Source organism: Anthonomus grandis, chromosome 5, assembly GCF_022605725.1.
Source record: "Anthonomus grandis grandis chromosome 5, icAntGran1.3, whole genome shotgun sequence".
Lineage (NCBI taxonomy): Eukaryota > Metazoa > Arthropoda > Insecta > Coleoptera > Curculionidae > Anthonomus > Anthonomus grandis.
This window is the reverse complement of record NC_065550.1, coordinates 37,467,196-37,484,749: the sequence shown is the minus strand read 5'-3', so window position 1 is coordinate 37,484,749 and position 17,554 is coordinate 37,467,196. Positions and strand designations below refer to the sequence as shown.

Below are 17,554 nucleotides of genomic sequence, written 5' to 3'. Positions count from 1 at the left end.
ACAGTAATTTCTTAATTGATTTTTGCGATAAGTGACGTAATACCCAATAAAATAAGTAACTCATTAGTGTCTTTTGAGTCGCTGTAGAATGAGACTTGGCAACCTCTGTACTTCCCATTAAGCGAAATTTTTGTTTACAAAGATCCAGTTGCCATGGTAATAATGCTTGTCATTGTTTGTATTTATGCATTTTTTCATAATTTTCAGTTTTTATTAGTAACTTGATTAACGTGATTGAGTTGTGCCCCTGTGGTCTGGTCAATATGAATAGTTCAAAGGTAAAAAAAAGCAAACAAATAATTTAATTCCTATATTTATTTAATATACCTATCTGAATACTATCAATAAATTATGTTATTCGGCTCTGAAAAATATATATATTATTCATCATCCGGTGCTGGACAGATCAAAAATGTGTTAACTGTCACTTGTCATTGTAACAAAATTAATAACAAATATAAAAATCAAATCAAAGTACAACCCTGTCGCATTCCAAACGTCACTCAGATGACCACTGACAGATAAACAACGTGTTTACTGTCATTTGTCATCACGTCAAAACCAAAATGGCGGTTCGCGACAGGGTCGAACTAAGAGTTTTCTTTATTGTATTTAATTGGCAGGAAGACCTGCTTGAAATGACCTCACCAACCAGGAAACTGCCTCGTTTAAAACTGCGGAATCGCAACCAGGTTCATTCTCCTCCTCACGCGTCACCGTCAAGCGGTTCGGTGAGGAGCGATCAAGAACTGACGTCGGTTTTTTCCATAAAATCGAGAACTGCGATAAAAACTGGTTGGAGTGATGATACTGAGGACACCTCGGAAATATCCGAGGACATTGTTTCCGAAAGTTCAAATGGTGGGAGGAGGAGTTTGTTGGGTGGAAAAAATAAGTTTGTTAAGTGAGTTCTTGGGATATTTCTGTCCTCACCCATGAACTTGTGAATGTGTTGTAGGACAACAGAGAAAATTAACAAACTGAAAAAATCTCTGGATATACTGAGGAGAGAGAGCACCTTAGTGGATGAGAGAGTAAAATCTCTGAGGGAGAAACTCAAAACTCAGGAAGCGCAAGCTGAAAACAAGGAGTTTTCTTTTGTGAATTTTGAAACTCATAGGGAAGAGGTAACTATATAGGCCACCCATATATACGTTGGTTGTGCATTAACCGTAACTTGTAGAGCATTGAATCAAACAGCTTGGAATTAATTAAGACCTACTTACCGCAAAACCTTCAGTTGGAGGTAAAATTGTGTGAAAACGACCATATGAATTTTCAAAAGTGAGTGATGATAACTACTTATTATACAATCCATATTAACTAATAAGGTTTTTAGATATACCACCTTACAGCTGGATCATCTCCTCCCTAACCCAGTAAAGCTTTCTTCAATAAAACCAAAACATCACACTTTTCCTGGCCAGTGCAGCACGCACGTTCAGCCTCACCCTCCTTACAGCAACCTAACCGAAATCCTCGTAATAAATCAAAACATTTTAGAACTCTCCTTACTAAAAGTCAAATTTTTACATCACCCCTTGTTTAGTTTGGAGCACGTGCTCGTGAGGAAACTCACAGAATTATGTGACAAGTACAGGGAGAATGACAATAAATATTCTGTGAGGGACGTTCTTGAGGAAGTAAAAGGTTTGAAGGGTTTAGGAGACGCTGACTCGAGCGATCAAAGTGAGGTCACGTGGAAAGATGTGAGGAAAAGGAGAGAGAGGTTGATTAGAGAGGCTCGGGAACAGAGAGAGAGGTGTAGAAATGTGTTGAGTATTTGGAAAGGTAGGGAAGAATTTTTAGTTTTAAATTTGGCGCCTCGTGATCTCGTAACAGTTAGGCAACCCTTGTCTTGTCTTGTTTTGTTGATGGCTTTTCTGCAAGGCAATTGCCAGTAGGCAACCCTTATAATCTCAGTATGTTCATATTAACTTCATTCAACTGACAGCTGATTTTTTCCTTTAATTCGATTTATCATTTTAATTAATTACGAGTTGATTTTAATCCCTTGCCTTGAATCAGAATTTTAAATTTGCCGCCATAAGACATTTCATCTTTCAGCCACATAACAGTTAGGCAACCGTCATGTCATGTCTCGAGGTTTGACATAATTCAATTAAATGCGTCTACATCCTCATAAATACAGTAATAATATTGAGTGCGTTTACTTCATAAGTGTTTTTTCATCAACTATTTTAGCCATTAAAAAATTAAGGTCGCATCAAGGGTTTTCCAACACAAATGTGAGACTGATCATTAAAAAGCAACTGGTGGATCTCTCCGTGGAAAAGGAGCAGTATGACGTGCTATTTAAGGAGCTGATGGGTCAAATAATCGAGCAACAGAGAGTGAGTTTAAACAAGAAGTTAAGCAGAGATTCAGACTCGGAAAAGCCTACTTTAACAATCGACACGACGAAAATTGAAAGTGACTTAAAGAAGAAGTTGGAGAGAAGTTTGAAGCCTCCAGGTGAACCGACGCTGCATTTCCAATTAAAACGCGACCATCCAATAACTACGGATCCGAACAACGCGAGCGAAAGAGACAGAAGAAACGTGGTGACATCGACAAAGTTCACCGCCAAGATCGTTTGCCACGATTTAACAGTTTGCAAGGTCAAACCCGCCCTTCTGGATGACGATTTCAACTTGGACTTGAACGAAACGATTTCCATACAACTTCTGAACGTTCCGAAATGCTTATTTGTGGAACTTTACGAGCATCCTAAGGGGTAAGCGTGAAAACCCTGGTTATCATTTAATATGAACATGTTGTATATTGAAGCCTCCTTAAGAAGAAAATCGCGGAGCTAAAAATCGAAATCCCCTATCCAGAAACGGTTTATGAACAGTCCGAAATGTTAGAGCAAACGTTCCAGAGGAGGGATATCGTCCATTACAAGCATAGTGGTGTAGGTAGCGCGGAAAGCCTCCAAAAAATCACCGATTTTGAGTTTACCGAGTTAAATATGGAACTGTTTGAGGAGCTCACCACCACGGTCGTTTTGAGTTATAGAATTGGCTGGAGGAGCTCCTCGGCTCGTAAGATCAGCGTGGACCTTCCTCAAAGGGAGCATATAAGGAGGGTCATGGATAAATATGGAAAGTTGGATCAGAGGGTGATTAGGAACATCATTAAAGGTGTTTTATAAGTTTGGTTTAATGATAAGAGATGCTTATTTAAGTGAGGGTTTTTCCAGATAAAAATGCTCATTTGAACCTTGATCCTTTTGTTGATTGGCTGGAAAACAACCTCAATAAGGACTACTTCAGGTATGTTAAGTGCTTTTTTAAGTTTTTTTTTTAATTTTAAGTAATTGCAGGATCCAGCCTAAGCCTTTTTGCAAAATCTCGGATATAGAAACGAACTTAAGATTTCAATATTTAAAGTTACGCGACCAGAGGGAAATCGAGTTCGATGGTGTGTTAGTACCCAACCGAGTGAGGCAGATCGATTTCGGTCTAATCAAGGACTTTAAGATGAGGAAGGCGCGTGAGGGTGAGAAGTTTAAATTGATTTTTTTTTTAAATATTTAAAGAGTTTTGCAGGTACATTTGAAGATTTACGCGAGGACGTTGACCCGGAAACTTTAAGGGAAAACGGGCAGAGGCGACTTAAGCAAATACAAACGAAGATTTTCCAAAAGTGTAAAGGGATGAGCGACAATTTGAGTTACGAGAGTGTCGTGGATGAGAAACTTCTCATTTATTTTGAGTAAGTATTTGATTGATTAACTGTTTATAGAAAGTACACAAAATACAGTCATTATCATAACATATCACTTATCAGTCATTAATAAATGATATTCAAAGTAAAAACAATTTCGCGTCAAAATTGAAGAAGGGTACATTGTGCCCCAATTTAGAAAATAAGTGCACTGCTCTGTAGTTGAGAAACTGACCAAAAATATTTCTCGGACCATAATATAACTAATAACTACTTTTAACAAATTATTGATATTTGGCTTAGGACTGGCTTCAGATAACTCTTTTTAGGATGAAGGTAGTGCAGTAAAATAAAAACTTCCTGATAGTAAGTCTCAGTGCCTATAAAAAAGTATTAAACAATTTTTCTTCTAAGTCCAAAGGTACTTTATATTTGTCCTTCCATTGCTTTAAGGTGTATTTGTACCGCAAATGACGTTTTCGTAGTTTATTACAGTAGTTTTTAGCCGATATGGCTTATTTTATTTATTTTTATTATTTTCATTTTTATGGCCGTATCTTAACATTTTAATCATTTAATTTTAATTGGCCAGACACTAAGTATAAGATTTTGAACCATTGATGCTATTTCTATCTTAATAACTGTTTTTATAATTATTATTAACCCAAGTAAGTAGGTAGGATATAAAATATTGGCTAGTATACGTCGTATGCTTTATTAACGAGATGTAATAACTAGACTTGGACAAAGAAGAACATTTTACTTATGGTACAATAATTACGAGTTAAACATAACCAACTATAATCAATTTGCATTACGGTGTAAACGTATTCAATTAGGTTATGTCACTTGTGATGGAAATCATGTGGAAACACCAGAAAAGGATGGAAATTGCAAATAAAACTACCCGTTTAACATCTTGTAAGCAACTAACGTTATTTTTATACTTATAACTTTCGAAAAAAGACACTTGTCCTGCGTTAATCTTTGAAAACTCGTAGCTCTACGTTCTGACGTTAGAGGGCGCCTTAGAAATAATTTTTTGATACAGTTTTAACTACTGGTCATATAAGTTAACTTAAACCAAGGTTGCCACGGTATCGGGGATTATTAACAAAACTCTTATAAAACGCTTTATTCATACTTAAAATTCCATCTACATTTGATACATCGTATAAGAAATTGATGAGATATTCGGTATCCGTTTCGATGAGATACCATTCGGATCGTCTTCATCGTTAGAAGAGGAGTCGTAATATTCTTCTTCATGTTCTCCGTTCAGTATCCCCGACCATAGTCTGAACGCTAATGTCATACCTGCAATCTGTCAACCGTGTAACAGGTTAGATCGTTGCTGGTTTGGCAACACTGTCATTACCTCAAGAAGCATGGCGATGCCAAGTATAATCGACGTTGCCAAGGCCCATAGTATGTAAAAATACCGAACGCCATCATAGCAACCTTCTTCGTGCTGGGGTAGTCGTCTATTACGTTTTGGAAAGCAACTATCCGGGATATAACTTTCATTTTTGATGATCCAATATGTAGAGTTCTCGGTGCCGCAACAGCTAAACTAAACACTGATTTTTAGGTATTTTTTTAGATTAGCACATTAGCACAAACTATTTCGAACCAGGATTATTGGGTTTGATTTAGTTAGATTAAAAATTGAGTTCGACCCTGGCCCTAGGCACGATGACAGACAAGAAATGTCGATCGCATATCAGGACCGTATTACAGAAGATTGAATTTCAAAAAGGTTTATGAGGTTAAACATTTTAAATATATAATCATGGATGGCTTTTTTCTATCTCTCTCTTTATTATGTTATTTATTTTTTTTATTGATCAAAGGAACTTCAATCGAAATTATATGAGGTGCTTTATTCGAATAGAATACTACCCATCCAGGATTTAAACAATGAATAATTATAATATAATAGGATAGGATTTTATTCATAAATCCCCCTTCCCTTTTATTTTGTTTCTCGGTTAATCTTTAAACTTAGTGATGGCTGACAGCCGTGTCGCTAAGTAGGAGACCTGTCAGATAAATTTATCTGAATTTTACGCTTGGCGCCACCTAGCACCGGAAGCGGTACTACATAGTGAATATTTGTATCTATATGAAGAATGAAGCAAGAAAATATAGAAATCGGAAATTTTGAAAGTCACAGAGTGAAATGTCAGCTGTCAAAAAAATGACAGATGAGTTAAACGTCAACGGGGTAGTGCTTTGTTAATATATAACAGTGAAATGAAGATCAACTTACAGGAGATTGAGGTTTAAAAAAATAAATTAAAATTATAGAAATGTTCAAAGTAGGCCACGTCGGCCATTTTGAAAAAGTGCCAGACGTCAGCTGTCAAAAATGACAGATTAATTAAACGTCATTTAACTGTCAATTGAAAATCAGGACCGTATTACAGGAGATTGAGTTCTAAAAAGAAAATATAAAATTTGAAAAGAAAATAGATGTACTAACTACTCTGGTTTCTTTCCAACTTACTCACCCTCTTTCTCTCTCTTTCTCTCTCTTATGTTTTTTTCAAGGTAGCCCACGTCGGCCATTTTGAAAAAAGTGACAGATGTCCTACACAGCAACTGTTAAAAATGACAAATGAATTGAAACGTCATTCAACGCAATTGACATTAAAATCAGGATCGTATTACAGACGATTGAGTATATGTAAGACTCTGAGTTCTTTTAACTTTCTTTTTTATATATACTTTTTAAAGTAGGCCATTTTGAAAAAGTGCCAGACGTCAGCTGTCAAAAATGACAAATTAATTAAACGTCATAAACTGTCAATTGAAACTCAGGACCGTATTACAGGAGATTGAGTTCTAAAAAGAAAAGATAAAATTTTAAAAGAAAATAGATGTACTAACTACTCTGGTTTCTTCCTAATTCACTCACTCTCTTTCTCTCTCTCTCTTATGTTCTTTTCAAGGTAGCCCACGTCGGCCATTTTGAAAAAAGTGACAGATGTCCTACACAACAACTGTTAAAAATGACAAATGAATTGAAACGTCATTCAACGCAATTGACATTAAAATCAGGATCGTATTACAGACGATTGAGTATATGCAAGACTGCGTTCTTTTAAATTTTTCTTTATATATACTTTTTAAAGTAGGCCACGTCGGCCATTTTGAAAAAGTGCCAGACGTCAGCTGTCAAAAATGACAGATTAATTAATCGTCATTTAACTGACAATTGAAAATCAGGACCGTATTACAGGAGATTGAGTTCTAAAAAGAAAATATAAAATTTTAAAAGAAAATAGATGTACTAACTACTCTGGTTTCTTCCTAACTCACTCACTCTCTCTCTCTCTCTCTTTTATGTTCTTTTCAAGGTAGCCCACGTCGACCAGTTTGAAAAAGTGACAGATGTCCTATACATCAACTATTAAAAATGACAAATGAATTGAAACGTCATTCAACGCAATTGACATTAAAATCAGGATCGTATTTCAGACGATTGAGTATATGTAAGACTGCGTTCTTTTAAATTTTTCTTTATATATATTTTTTAAAGTAGGCCACGTCGGCCATTTTGAAAAAGTACCAGACGTCAGCTGTCAAAAATGACAGATTAATTAAACGTCATTTAACTGTCAATTGAAAATCAGGATCGTATTACAGGAGATTGAGTTCTAAAAAGAAAATATAAAATTTCAAAAAAAAATAGATATACTAACTACTCTGGTTTCTTCCTAATTCACTCACTCTCTTTCTCTCTCTCTCTTATGTTCTTTTCAAGGTAGCCCACGTCGGCCATTTTGAAAAAAGTGACAGATGACTGAAACGCCAACTGTCAAAAATGACAGATCAGTTAAGGGTCATTCAACGCAATTGACATTAAAATTAGGACCGTAATACAAGACATTGGAAAAAAAAATTAGATACATGACTTTGGTTTGATTGTCAAAAGTGACAGATCAGTTAAATATCAAATGGCATTAAATTCAGAAACGTATTACAGACCATTGAGCATAAAAAAATACATGTAAAATTAATATAATTTAAATACACCACTCTGGTTTCCTTCTCTCTTTCTCTCTCTCTCTCTCTTTTTATTTTTTTGTAAGGTAAGCCACTCGGCCAATTTAAAAAAGTGACAGATGACCTACATGTCAACTGTCAAAAATGACAGATGTGTTAAACGTCATTCGCAATACGTTAAAATGAAATAAGATTGTGTCTTAAAAATTGATAATAAAAATTTTAAAAAGTTAGATGTATGACTCCAGTTTCCTTCTCTCTCTCTTTTGTTTAATTTTTTCCAGTGACTAACCGTCAAAAATGACAGATAAATGCCAATCAACTATCGCATTGTTAAAATATGTGATATTAGAATCGGGACTGTATTACAGAAGATTGAGTTGCAAAAAATAAATGTGAAATTAAAAAAAAATTTGTTACATTACTCTAATTTCCTTCTTGCTCTATTTTTAATTTTTTTTCAAGGTAGGTCACGCCGGCCATTTTAAAAAATTGACAGATGACGTACACGTCCACTGTCAAAAATGACAGATGTATTAAACGAAAATCAGGACCGTAATACAGATGATTAAAATTGAAAAATATGAATGAAATTATACGCTACTATGACTTTTTAATGTCCCAGTATGCCTTAAATGTTATAACCATCAATCCGATATTCAACATGACTTAATTACCTGATATTGGATCGAATCAATTACGGTAGTATCTGCAAAACGACACTCATCATTCTCCTTTACATTCGTCGACTTCTTCAAAGACAACCTTTTCCTTACAGTCTGATTTCTGTTCTTTAAAAAAATATTCTTTATATGTTCTTCCACGTGCTGCTTCGTGCCGTCGCTATTCGCCGAAATTGTACTCCAGGCGAGACAAGTTATTTCTATGATGATTAGGAAAGCTGCAACTAACATAAACTAACAAAATCATCAAAATAGGCTCGGCAATATGGCGAGGCTGTACTGACCAATCTGAGTGCGGAGATGTTGACCTTAAGGGCCCCATTAAAGCCGAACCAAGTGACGACGAACATTAAAACCCCCGCGATAACAACCGTGATAAAGGGCAGCCCTATTTTGAACGACGAAGGGGTCGCTCTTTGGAGCACATTGTTGTTCACCACCAGAATGACTGCCAGACATAAGAGTAATACGCCCGCAATCTAAAAATCTCCAAAAATCAATTGGCAACGACCCTTAAGGGCATTTTAAAATGTCCCTTACCAGTAATAACACCACTGTCACCAAAAACCAGATTTTACTGTTAAAGTAATTACACATTAATTAGGATATAAACAAATTTTGGATTATTTTAGTCGCTTGACACGGATTGTCATAATGAAAGGGTTAATTAGGACGGTTCCTAATTCAATCGGATATTACCTTACGGAACCCGAAGACATTTTTTTTTATTTTGATTAGTGGAAACTTTTTTAAATACAGTACAAGTAGAAAATTCGTTGAAGATTGTGAAACACTTGCCCCGGCAACGCGGTGAGTAATAATATGTCTTACAAGTTTTTGGATTTACGGTTTTTGGGGTATCATACTTCAGAGAATAACTTTAAATACCAAATTTCAATGAAAATGGATCAATATTTGAAAAATTTGTAAAAAATCAATAATTGTTCCTAAATAAACCCCAAATACCAAATTTCATTCAGAAGGGGCAAATAACAAAAAAGTAAAAAAAAAAATAGTCCCGCATAATAAATACATTAAATCTTAGATTAGATTAGATTTTTTTTTTTATCATTATGACCCACCGTATTGTAATTTTTGTCTAGCTAAATGCCTTGTATAGACCACTGTGTCGCATGAATATTATAAAATAGACGGAAAATGCTAAAACGTCAAAACGTTGCGAATTATCACGGCTAAAAAAACCCGATTTGGTAAAAGATATGCACATATTCGGATTCTCCAGAGTCTCTTGAATAATTCCGTATCAATTCCAGAAAGTTCTGAGCTATTTTAAGCATTTTATCAATGAAATTAGGAAGCAAGTCCGAGCCCATTCATCCACTTTGACGTCATGTTGTCAGAAGACGCCATTTAAATTGGGCACAGACGTCAAAACCGACGATTTTCAGACGATGTTTTAGGGTATAAAAAAAGGTTTTTATCTTATAATTTGTACATGGAAAAATAGTAGAAAGCTTCGGGAACAGATTAACATCAATTTTAGCTCGATTCGAATCAGTTTTAGTAGTTAAATTTCGATTATAAAAAGGGTCTTTTTTCGGCGAAAATTGTCGTTTTCGTTGCCATGGAGACGCGGCCATGCATGGGTTGCTTTGAGAAACGCCAGTGTGTAGGGTGATTTTTAGCGATATGACATACAGGGTGCGTACAATTAATATCCAAAGTGAAAAAAATTTTCAAAACTCAAAAACGGTTTTACTAGTACGGTTGATAATGGAAAACATTTCCCTTATTACAGGCTGCAAACCGTTTATAAACCGTTTGGCTATAGGTGGCGCCTCTAAAAAGTTATTAAAAGTATTAAAAACGTCTGAAAAGGGGTATTTTCAAATGAACAGTGCTTACCCTGTATAAAAGATAGCGTTAAACTTAATACGCCGTTTTATTGAAAAATAATGCAGATTTAATCAATCAGTTTTGAGCTATTTTATCAATGAAATTAGGAAGCAAGTCCGAGCCGATTCATCCACTTTGACGCCATGTTGTCAAAAGACGCCATTTAAATTGGGCATAGACGTCAAAACCGACCATTTTCAGACGATGTTTTAGGGTATAAAAAAAGGTTTTTATCTTATCATTCGACATGGAAAAATAGTAGAAAGCTTCGGGAACAGATTAATATCAATTCTAGCCCGATTCGAATCAGTTTTAGTAGTTAAATTTTAATTATAAAAAGGGTCTTTTTTCAGCGAAAATCGTCGTTTTCGTTGCCATGGAGACGCGGCCATAGGTTGCTTTGAGAAACGCCAGTATGTAGGGTGATTTTTAGCGATATGAGATACAGGGTGCGTACAATTAATGTCCAAGTATTAAAAACGTCTGAAAAGGGGTATTTTCAAATGAACAGTGCTTACCCTGTATAAATGATAGCGTTAAACTTGATACGCCGTTTTATTGAGAAATAATGCAGGTTTAATCAATCCAAATGAAATTCTTTTTAATTTTGCACCTAAAAATTTTTACACGGCAACAACTAAAAAAATGCAATAATTTTTCTCCGAAAAAAAAATATTTAAAATAAAAACCCTTAATAGAATTTGTAGTCCTTGATGAGACGCATATTTCTTCCCTAGGTCATTATGTCCGCAAAGGTCCCGTTTAACCGTCAGAGTGGCTAGAATATCACACATGTCTGAAACTTTGGACTTTAAAAAGAAATATTTCCCGTATGCGGAGAATAACCAAAAACTATACCGCACTGGCTCACGCGAACTCTGATCGATCTGTAAAGTTTCATAACATTCCAAGAACCGTTGCGACCTGTATCGAATTCCCATTGAAAAAAATTGGACAAATTTTTTTTTTGAGTTTAAAGGCGTCCTTGTTTTAAACAAAAAACAAAATTTGAATACGGTCAAGTTGTAGCCCCATATTTCTAGATTATAAAAAGGTAAACTGCGTTTCTGTACTCCGAATAAAACCAAAGTTATAAGCACTTTTATGCGACGAGTTCGGATATCGTGCGAAAACTCCCCAAAAGAAGCTCATATAACAGATTGAAGCCACATTGACGCTGTTGGTCAGAAGTGTACCTCTGTATAATGTAATTTCATGTATAACGTTGGGATCACCTTGTATAATAGAAGTGTTTAATGGAACGCACTTTTAATCATTTTCCTGACAATTACAGGTTGAAATGTTCCTTTTTCGCACAGTAAATTTATCAGTGATATTAAAATGGGTTGTCCGACGGAATGTTTCAGGTTCATCCTGTTCGTGTTAAATTTAATATTCGCCGTAAGTGCTACTCACTTGGCACGCACTGAGCGCCCTCCAGATTAAACAGCATGGAAATTTCAGATTGCTGGAGTGGGTTTAATAGGAGGAGGTATTGGTATCCATTTATATTTCAAGTATTACAAAGAGGCGGTACCGTCAGCGGCAAAAGCATTTTCCAATTTCCCGATCATAGCGGGGGTGGGGGGTGGCGCCATATTTATTATCGCCTTGTTGGGATGCTGCGGAGCATGGAAGAGAAGCGTTTGTTGTCTGCACACCGTAAATCTGTCTAGCGCTCGCTTAAGACTACGACTGACCTTCAAATTTTCATTGTAGTACGGCATACTACTGATAATCATATTCCTGGCATGCCTGGCGTCGACCATCTACACCTGGGTGTTGGTGAAGGATAAAAAAGGGCTCAAAATCGAAATAGAGAAACGACTGACAAATTACTTCGATAAGTACTACACAAGTGGCGAGACTAGGGAGATCGTCGATCTGATTCAGACTTCTGTAAGTGTGAAAACGGTACAGGTTGCCTCAATTTGGTCGTTTATTTTCCTTCATAGTTTCATTGTTGCGGTCTACGGTCTCCAGCTTATTGGGGGGCTAAAATACCGGAAAGTTGCTATCCGAATGCCAATCGGAAAGAGACTTGCTACGAGACTGGGTGCCTCGGGCCCTTCCAGGACTGGATTATGAAATCTATGATTTTCATATATTTTGAGGTGGCTTTAGCGGCACTAGAGGTACGAACATTGAAATTCCCCTAGAGACGATTGTTTTAGGGAATATTTTTTTCTTTTAGTTGGTAGCCGGCATCACCGCGATTTGCGTAGCATGCTCATATCATGATGATTACATGAACGACCTCTCTTACGATGACGACGAATCGGAATATTGAAGAAATTATTGACTTGTTTGAGATTAATTCAAAATTTCTGTATGGTGTTGTGCTTATTATTAAAGTGTAAACGTATCCAATGAATGGTTTTAGGTCATGTTTCAACGTTTTCCCAACACAGCCAAATGTCACCTGTCAAAAATGTCCCTGATGTGGTGTCCATCTATTGTTGAAACATCACGTGATTATTTTTAACTTGTTTTTCTGATTTGTTAAAAGTGTGATTGGTAGTTGAACACTATGAAACTATGTAATTCGCCCAAAGTGTCATTAGTTTGACGGACAGGTTACATTCAAATAATTTATTTGTTCAATGACGTTAATGTTATTAAAGTGTAAATGCACGCAATGGAATTACATCATACGTCAGACTTGTTGACACATCTAGAGTTCAAACAAGTGTCACTAGACAGACAGTTGACGTTTAAGCAAGGAAACTAGATCTCCCTTTGAATCAATTATTATTTAAATTTACATGGTTGCCAATGCTTAAGAAATTCTCTAAAGTAAAAAATAAAAAATTACACTGTTTTTCAGAGGATTAAATTAAATACCACACATTATGGCAACTTTGAAACCATGGCGTATACAGGGCATTTAACTAGCGTTATGTCATCGCTAAATTTACGTTATTATTGCGTATATGCATACATGCTGGTACCAAAGAAAATTCCCTAAATCCAAGGAAAAATAATTAATTTTTCTGTAAGAAGCTTTCAATCTAATAAAATATTGAATCTATGGCATCACTAAAATTTAGGTAAAATAGTTAAAAATTGTCAACATTGTAACGAAACATTGACATAAACGATGACTTTTTTTTTTTAATTGACACGAAACATGTCGGTAAACCGTTTTCGATATAGATGGCGACTATAGAAAAATATGGACGAAAACAAAATTCATGACAAACATGCCTAAGAAGAGCACATAGTGAATTTATCACAGTGGCCACGAATATCATCATTGTGATTTATGTAACCTGCTCATATCATAATATCCTTTCTTGCGATGACGACGAATAGCGACATTAAGTAAATTATTAACTTGTTTAAAATTAATTGCAAATTTCTGTACGTTATTGTTTTTATTAAAAAAAGTGTAAACGTACCCAATGGTTTTATGTCAACGTTTTCAGTCAAATGTCAGCTGTCCAAAATGTCAATGTCGTTGACAGTTGAAATCAACTGTCACCGTTACGACATAGCTTAAGTGTTGTTAAAGCAATAGGAAATTAATTTTATTATTTTTAACCTGTTTTTCTGATTTGCTAAAAATATGATTGGCAGTTGCATTTTATTTGTTCAGTGAGTTTTGTGTTATTGAAGTACATACGTCAAAATTGCTGACACATTAAAGTGTCATTAGTCTAATTGACAGACAGTTCACATTTAAGCAAAGGCATTAGAGGTAATGAGACAGTCTGCAAAATAACCACGAACTTAAAAAATATACCTGGGTTCCCAATCCATTAAAGAATAAATGGCCGTTTCGATGTTGGTCACTCTGATAAATTTCAGTGGTGCCAATTGTAGGAAAACAGAAGAATTAAAGCTTTTGGAAGGTTATGTTTACCAAAACAAAACGGAACGTTCCATTTAAGATACTTGCATTAGTTCTGATATTTTTCTTTCAGATGTAGTACTTACAAGGATATAGATTCATGCAATTTAAGATATAAATACATAAAATGTTGTTACTAAAAAGTATGTACTTTATGGTTCAGATAATAAAACACAAATGAGCTAATGCATTAAAATATAAAATAAGTTAAAAGAGAGAAAGAGAAGCTCTACAGGTAAATGTTTTAAATCACCCAACAAGAATGGACAGAGAAGTGGCAAAGCTGTTTCAAAATTTTCATTTACTGGCAACTAGTTTCGTGACCTAACCAATACTATATACTTTCCAAAACATGCAGAATATCAGAACATAAATTTAAGGCATTTTAAAATTAAGAAACATACCTTTGTTAATTTTTAAACTATGGTTTTTATATAATATATATATTATATAATTTCGTTATTTATGAGTGAAGAAAGTGCACGACACTGTACATTTGACATTGACAGATTACATGTCAAACGTCAGCGTCGTCAAATGTTCAGAGTGACCAACGATACAACCACTAAAAAATTGAGCCAATCACAGTGGGGTACTTTTCTGACCCAGCGCCGACGTGGCTAATGTCTAAAACTAGTTTATCGTTCATTTTTAGGTACGCATGTTTAGTATACGGATCAGTTTCCTTAGTATAAGCCCATACCTTCGCCCTGTTGCCGAAATTCTTTAATAATTTCCTTGTAAAATTTCCCTATGACTAATTTGACTATTGTTTGGTTTGCAGGGTTGCCATTGATTAAAAACTTCTGTAAATTAAAAAAAAAGCGAATGACACTGTTTTTCAGAGGATTTAATTAAATGCCACACATTATACGTTAAAATTATTTGTCATATTTTGTAGTCAAAATCAAAAATACCGATTTGCACCATTGATACGGGTTTTATTAACACCTTGAGAAAAAAAAACACGTGGCAACGTTCACGCGTACACACTTTGACGATAATCCATTTTCGATATAGATGGCGACACCGTAAGTAATACTCGTGGGAAATGACATGAGCCTGTGCACCTTTCTATATGTCGCTAGTCACTCGTTACGTAATTGCCAGTATTGAAATTCTTTAAATCCGGGAAAAAACTATATTATTTATCAATTTTTTATTTACCAGGGACCTAATTAAAATAAGCGTAAAAAACTTCCTGAACTGGTTCAGATGGCGACCGAAAATCAGCAACCCTTTGCCGACCATCAGCGCCAATAGTAAACCATCACAGGTGCCGCGCTCCAATAAAATTCAAATTCAAATTTTGGCGGGCAAAAACGTACCGCAAAGAAAACCGGTAAACGAGGACAGAGACGAGTTGGACCTGGTGCAACCCTTTTTGGAGATTTGCTTTGAACACTCCGTATATAAAAGTGGGGTGGCTTTCGGGAGGGATCCCGTATGGAATGAAACCATTGAAATACCTTTGGGGTGAGCAGAGTTGTTTTATATTCATTGTAACTCTTATATAAGGGGGGTTTTCAGGTGGGACCAAATGGATTATTTGAATTCTAACTCAATGTGCGGATGTATCTGTGTAGATCTGTTTGATGAGCTTCACCCTAATGAGAAATTTTACCTTGGGGCGGTTAGAATTCCTCTAAGCGCTTTGGGGACCGAATCAAACGTAATAAATTACTACAATAAAGTTTCTGATTGTATTTCATTGTATGACTTGCAGTTGCACGGGTGGTTTAAGGTTAAAAGGCCGATAGCTTTATTGGGTTATGACCCAGAAACTGAATATGACCCCCTTAAGTCTCCTGCTAAGAACTGGCAAAGGTCCATGGATGAAATTTACTTAGAAATGGATATAAGTCTTTGCTACAGTGTTCCCTTGTTAATACCAAACATGGTAAGCCACTTATAAGGAGCCTTATATGAGAGTAACAGGTTTATTGTAGGCTGAACTTCCCTCCAACGACCCTCCTTACATAAAAGAGCACATTTTAAAGTGGAACGACCTATTTAACTCCAGTTTCATTACCAAAAAGTTCCAGGCTCTGGCAATAGATTCTAGTGGCAGAACCAACTGTATTACCAAGTAAGACTTGTTTGTTGTTGTCAATTGGGTTTTTTAATAAATGATTTGTTTTTGGAGGTTTTTGAGGCCCCTAGAGCCCCCCAGCTTCACGAACGATGACTTTGGCAACCTCGATGTTACACCGGAAAGGTGCTTAAGATATGTGTCCCTGATACCTTTTAGCAAAAATAGTCAATTTTTGCAAAATATATGGCTCAAAACTGATGTAACTGTTTCTCCTTTTTAGCTAAAAAAATCAATTTTTTAATAAATTGATGTTTTAGGAAATGTTGAGTCTCATGGTGGGCTCTGTCGTGGACCACTGTGTGGCCCTGGTATGCTTCCTTTTGGCCCTAAACATCGACGCCTATTTAGTATTAGGTACATTAAACATCACTTAACATATGCCTAACATCCCTAATCAAATGTCAAATTAGGTTTTGGGTTGCCCAATGGACCTTCCAGCTACGTCCTCTATGCAGACTTTCCAACTTACATCATCTTAGATGTGGTGACTAACCAAAAGTTTGACATTCTAGACCCTTTTTGTCCTTTACAACGAATTTACTGTTTAGCAAACGGGGAGAACGTAAGCCCTTAAGACTGTAAACCCTTGAAACTATATAGAGATCTTTAGGTTTGGGGTAATGCTCAACGGAGCCCCACTATTGCTCTACTAAGGTTCGATTTAAACAGGAAATCGAACTGGTGGCCCCTGTTTAATAACACAATAACGGCCCCGAGTAATTATTTAAATCAGAAAATCAGTTTTTCCTTGGGAAAGTTTGAGGAAATCGAGGCGGTCCTAGAGAGGAACATTAAAAGGAAATTTCAGAAGTGGAGACCCACGGAGCGAACTAACTTCAATCCCGGGTAAAGTAGATCAATCTTTTAAGGTATTATGGGGGGGTCATTTTGGCTTGTTACAGGGTGTCTGAAGGCATTAAACACACTTTAAGGTACTTGGAAATGTACTCGTTACATGTGAAAAAGATTGGAGATATTATGCTGGAAGTAGGAAAGGTTTTGGAGCCGTATGAGGTAAGTTTTGTATAGAAAATTGTCTCGGTTGAATTTTATATGCACTTTTAGGTTAATGGTACTATAATAAACATCCCATTAACGACCACCCGGGACGTACTGAAGCAAATAAAGAAACTAAACATTCATAACATGAAGGGAACAATTGACTTTGGCCTCTCGGTTTTTGTGCAAGTTTATCCGGGGCAAGTTGCCTCTGTTTGGGTGTTTCTTTCAACTCTAGCCGATAAAGTGAATGTGTAGCTAAGCGATTTATGAAATGTATAATTTTTTTCAATGTAGTTTATAGAGAAATGTTTTCTGAATATTTTACTTTTTGATTCATTGCAATCGGATTAATGGTTTTTGAGAAAATTACATTTTAAATAA

The 17,554-nt window shown here is 35.7% G+C and overlaps 3 protein-coding genes across 4 annotated transcripts; 2 read left to right on the top strand and 1 right to left on the bottom strand.

Moving 5' to 3' along the window:
* The first annotated feature begins 136 nt into the window (after positions 1–136).
* LOC126736106 (coiled-coil and C2 domain-containing protein 2A) lies at positions 137–17,490 on the top strand. The gene is made up of 20 exons (XM_050440322.1): positions 137–278; positions 624–904; positions 959–1,127; positions 1,184–1,284; positions 1,340–1,791; positions 2,206–2,737; positions 2,791–3,146; positions 3,206–3,278; positions 3,329–3,504; positions 3,555–3,720; positions 15,247–15,552; positions 15,607–15,748; positions 15,803–15,976; positions 16,026–16,165; positions 16,223–16,370; positions 16,429–16,525; positions 16,582–16,733; positions 16,782–17,017; positions 17,074–17,185; positions 17,237–17,490. Exons 1-20 carry the CDS (start codon positions 264–266, stop codon positions 17,426–17,428), a joined length of 4,020 nt encoding a protein of 1,339 aa, XP_050296279.1. The 5' UTR covers positions 137–263; the 3' UTR covers positions 17,429–17,490.
* LOC126736119 (CD151 antigen-like) lies at positions 4,793–9,036 on the bottom strand. Its single transcript, XM_050440343.1, has 5 exons — positions 8,907–9,036; positions 8,651–8,845; positions 8,361–8,600; positions 5,051–5,245; positions 4,793–4,996 (listed from the first exon to the last, which is right to left on the bottom strand). The coding sequence occupies exons 1-5, from the start codon at positions 8,961–8,963 to the stop codon at positions 4,829–4,831; spliced, it is 855 nt and encodes a 284-aa protein (XP_050296300.1). The 5' UTR covers positions 8,964–9,036; the 3' UTR covers positions 4,793–4,828.
* LOC126736120 (23 kDa integral membrane protein-like) lies at positions 11,513–12,625 on the top strand. Of its 2 annotated transcripts, XM_050440345.1 has the most exons (6): positions 11,526–11,624; positions 11,688–11,885; positions 11,943–12,122; positions 12,179–12,358; positions 12,418–12,552; positions 12,607–12,625. In XM_050440345.1, exons 1-5 carry the CDS (start codon positions 11,565–11,567, stop codon positions 12,511–12,513), a joined length of 714 nt encoding a protein of 237 aa, XP_050296302.1. In that variant the 5' UTR covers positions 11,526–11,564; the 3' UTR covers positions 12,514–12,552; positions 12,607–12,625. The 2 variants fall into 2 exon arrangements, with proteins under 2 accessions (XP_050296301.1, XP_050296302.1); XM_050440344.1 differs by lacking the exon at positions 12,607–12,625 and having other exon boundaries at positions 11,513–11,624; positions 12,418–12,597.
* Positions 17,491–17,554: the final 64 nt, after the last annotated feature.

What these genes read in the sequence shown, in the direction of transcription:
- LOC126736106 (XM_050440322.1), top strand. An exon ending in CTTTGGGGACCGAATCAAAC is followed by an intron (nt 15,749 to 15,802) that starts GTAATAAATTAC and finishes TATGACTTGCAG; the next exon opens with TTGCACGGGTGGTTTAAGGT. An exon ending in CGACGCCTATTTAGTATTAG is followed by an intron (nt 16,526 to 16,581) that starts GTACATTAAACA and finishes ATGTCAAATTAG; the next exon opens with GTTTTGGGTTGCCCAATGGA.
- LOC126736119 (XM_050440343.1), bottom strand. Translation starts at nt 8,963, where the DNA reads ATGTGTAATTACTTTAACAGTAAAATCTGGTTTTTGGTGACAGTGGTG. An exon ending in TTGATTCGATCCAATATCAG is followed by an intron (nt 5,246 to 8,360) that starts GTAATTAAGTCA and finishes ATCAGTGTTTAG; the next exon opens with TTTAGCTGTTGCGGCACCGA. An exon ending in GCATCGCCATGCTTCTTGAG is followed by an intron (nt 4,997 to 5,050) that starts GTAATGACAGTG and finishes CACGGTTGACAG; the next exon opens with ATTGCAGGTATGACATTAGC.
- LOC126736120 (XM_050440345.1), top strand. Translation starts at nt 11,565, where the DNA reads ATGGGTTGTCCGACGGAATGTTTCAGGTTCATCCTGTTCGTGTTAAAT. An exon ending in GCGTTTGTTGTCTGCACACC is followed by an intron (nt 11,886 to 11,942) that starts GTAAATCTGTCT and finishes TTTTCATTGTAG; the next exon opens with TACGGCATACTACTGATAAT. An exon ending in TCGATCTGATTCAGACTTCT is followed by an intron (nt 12,123 to 12,178) that starts GTAAGTGTGAAA and finishes TTTCCTTCATAG; the next exon opens with TTTCATTGTTGCGGTCTACG.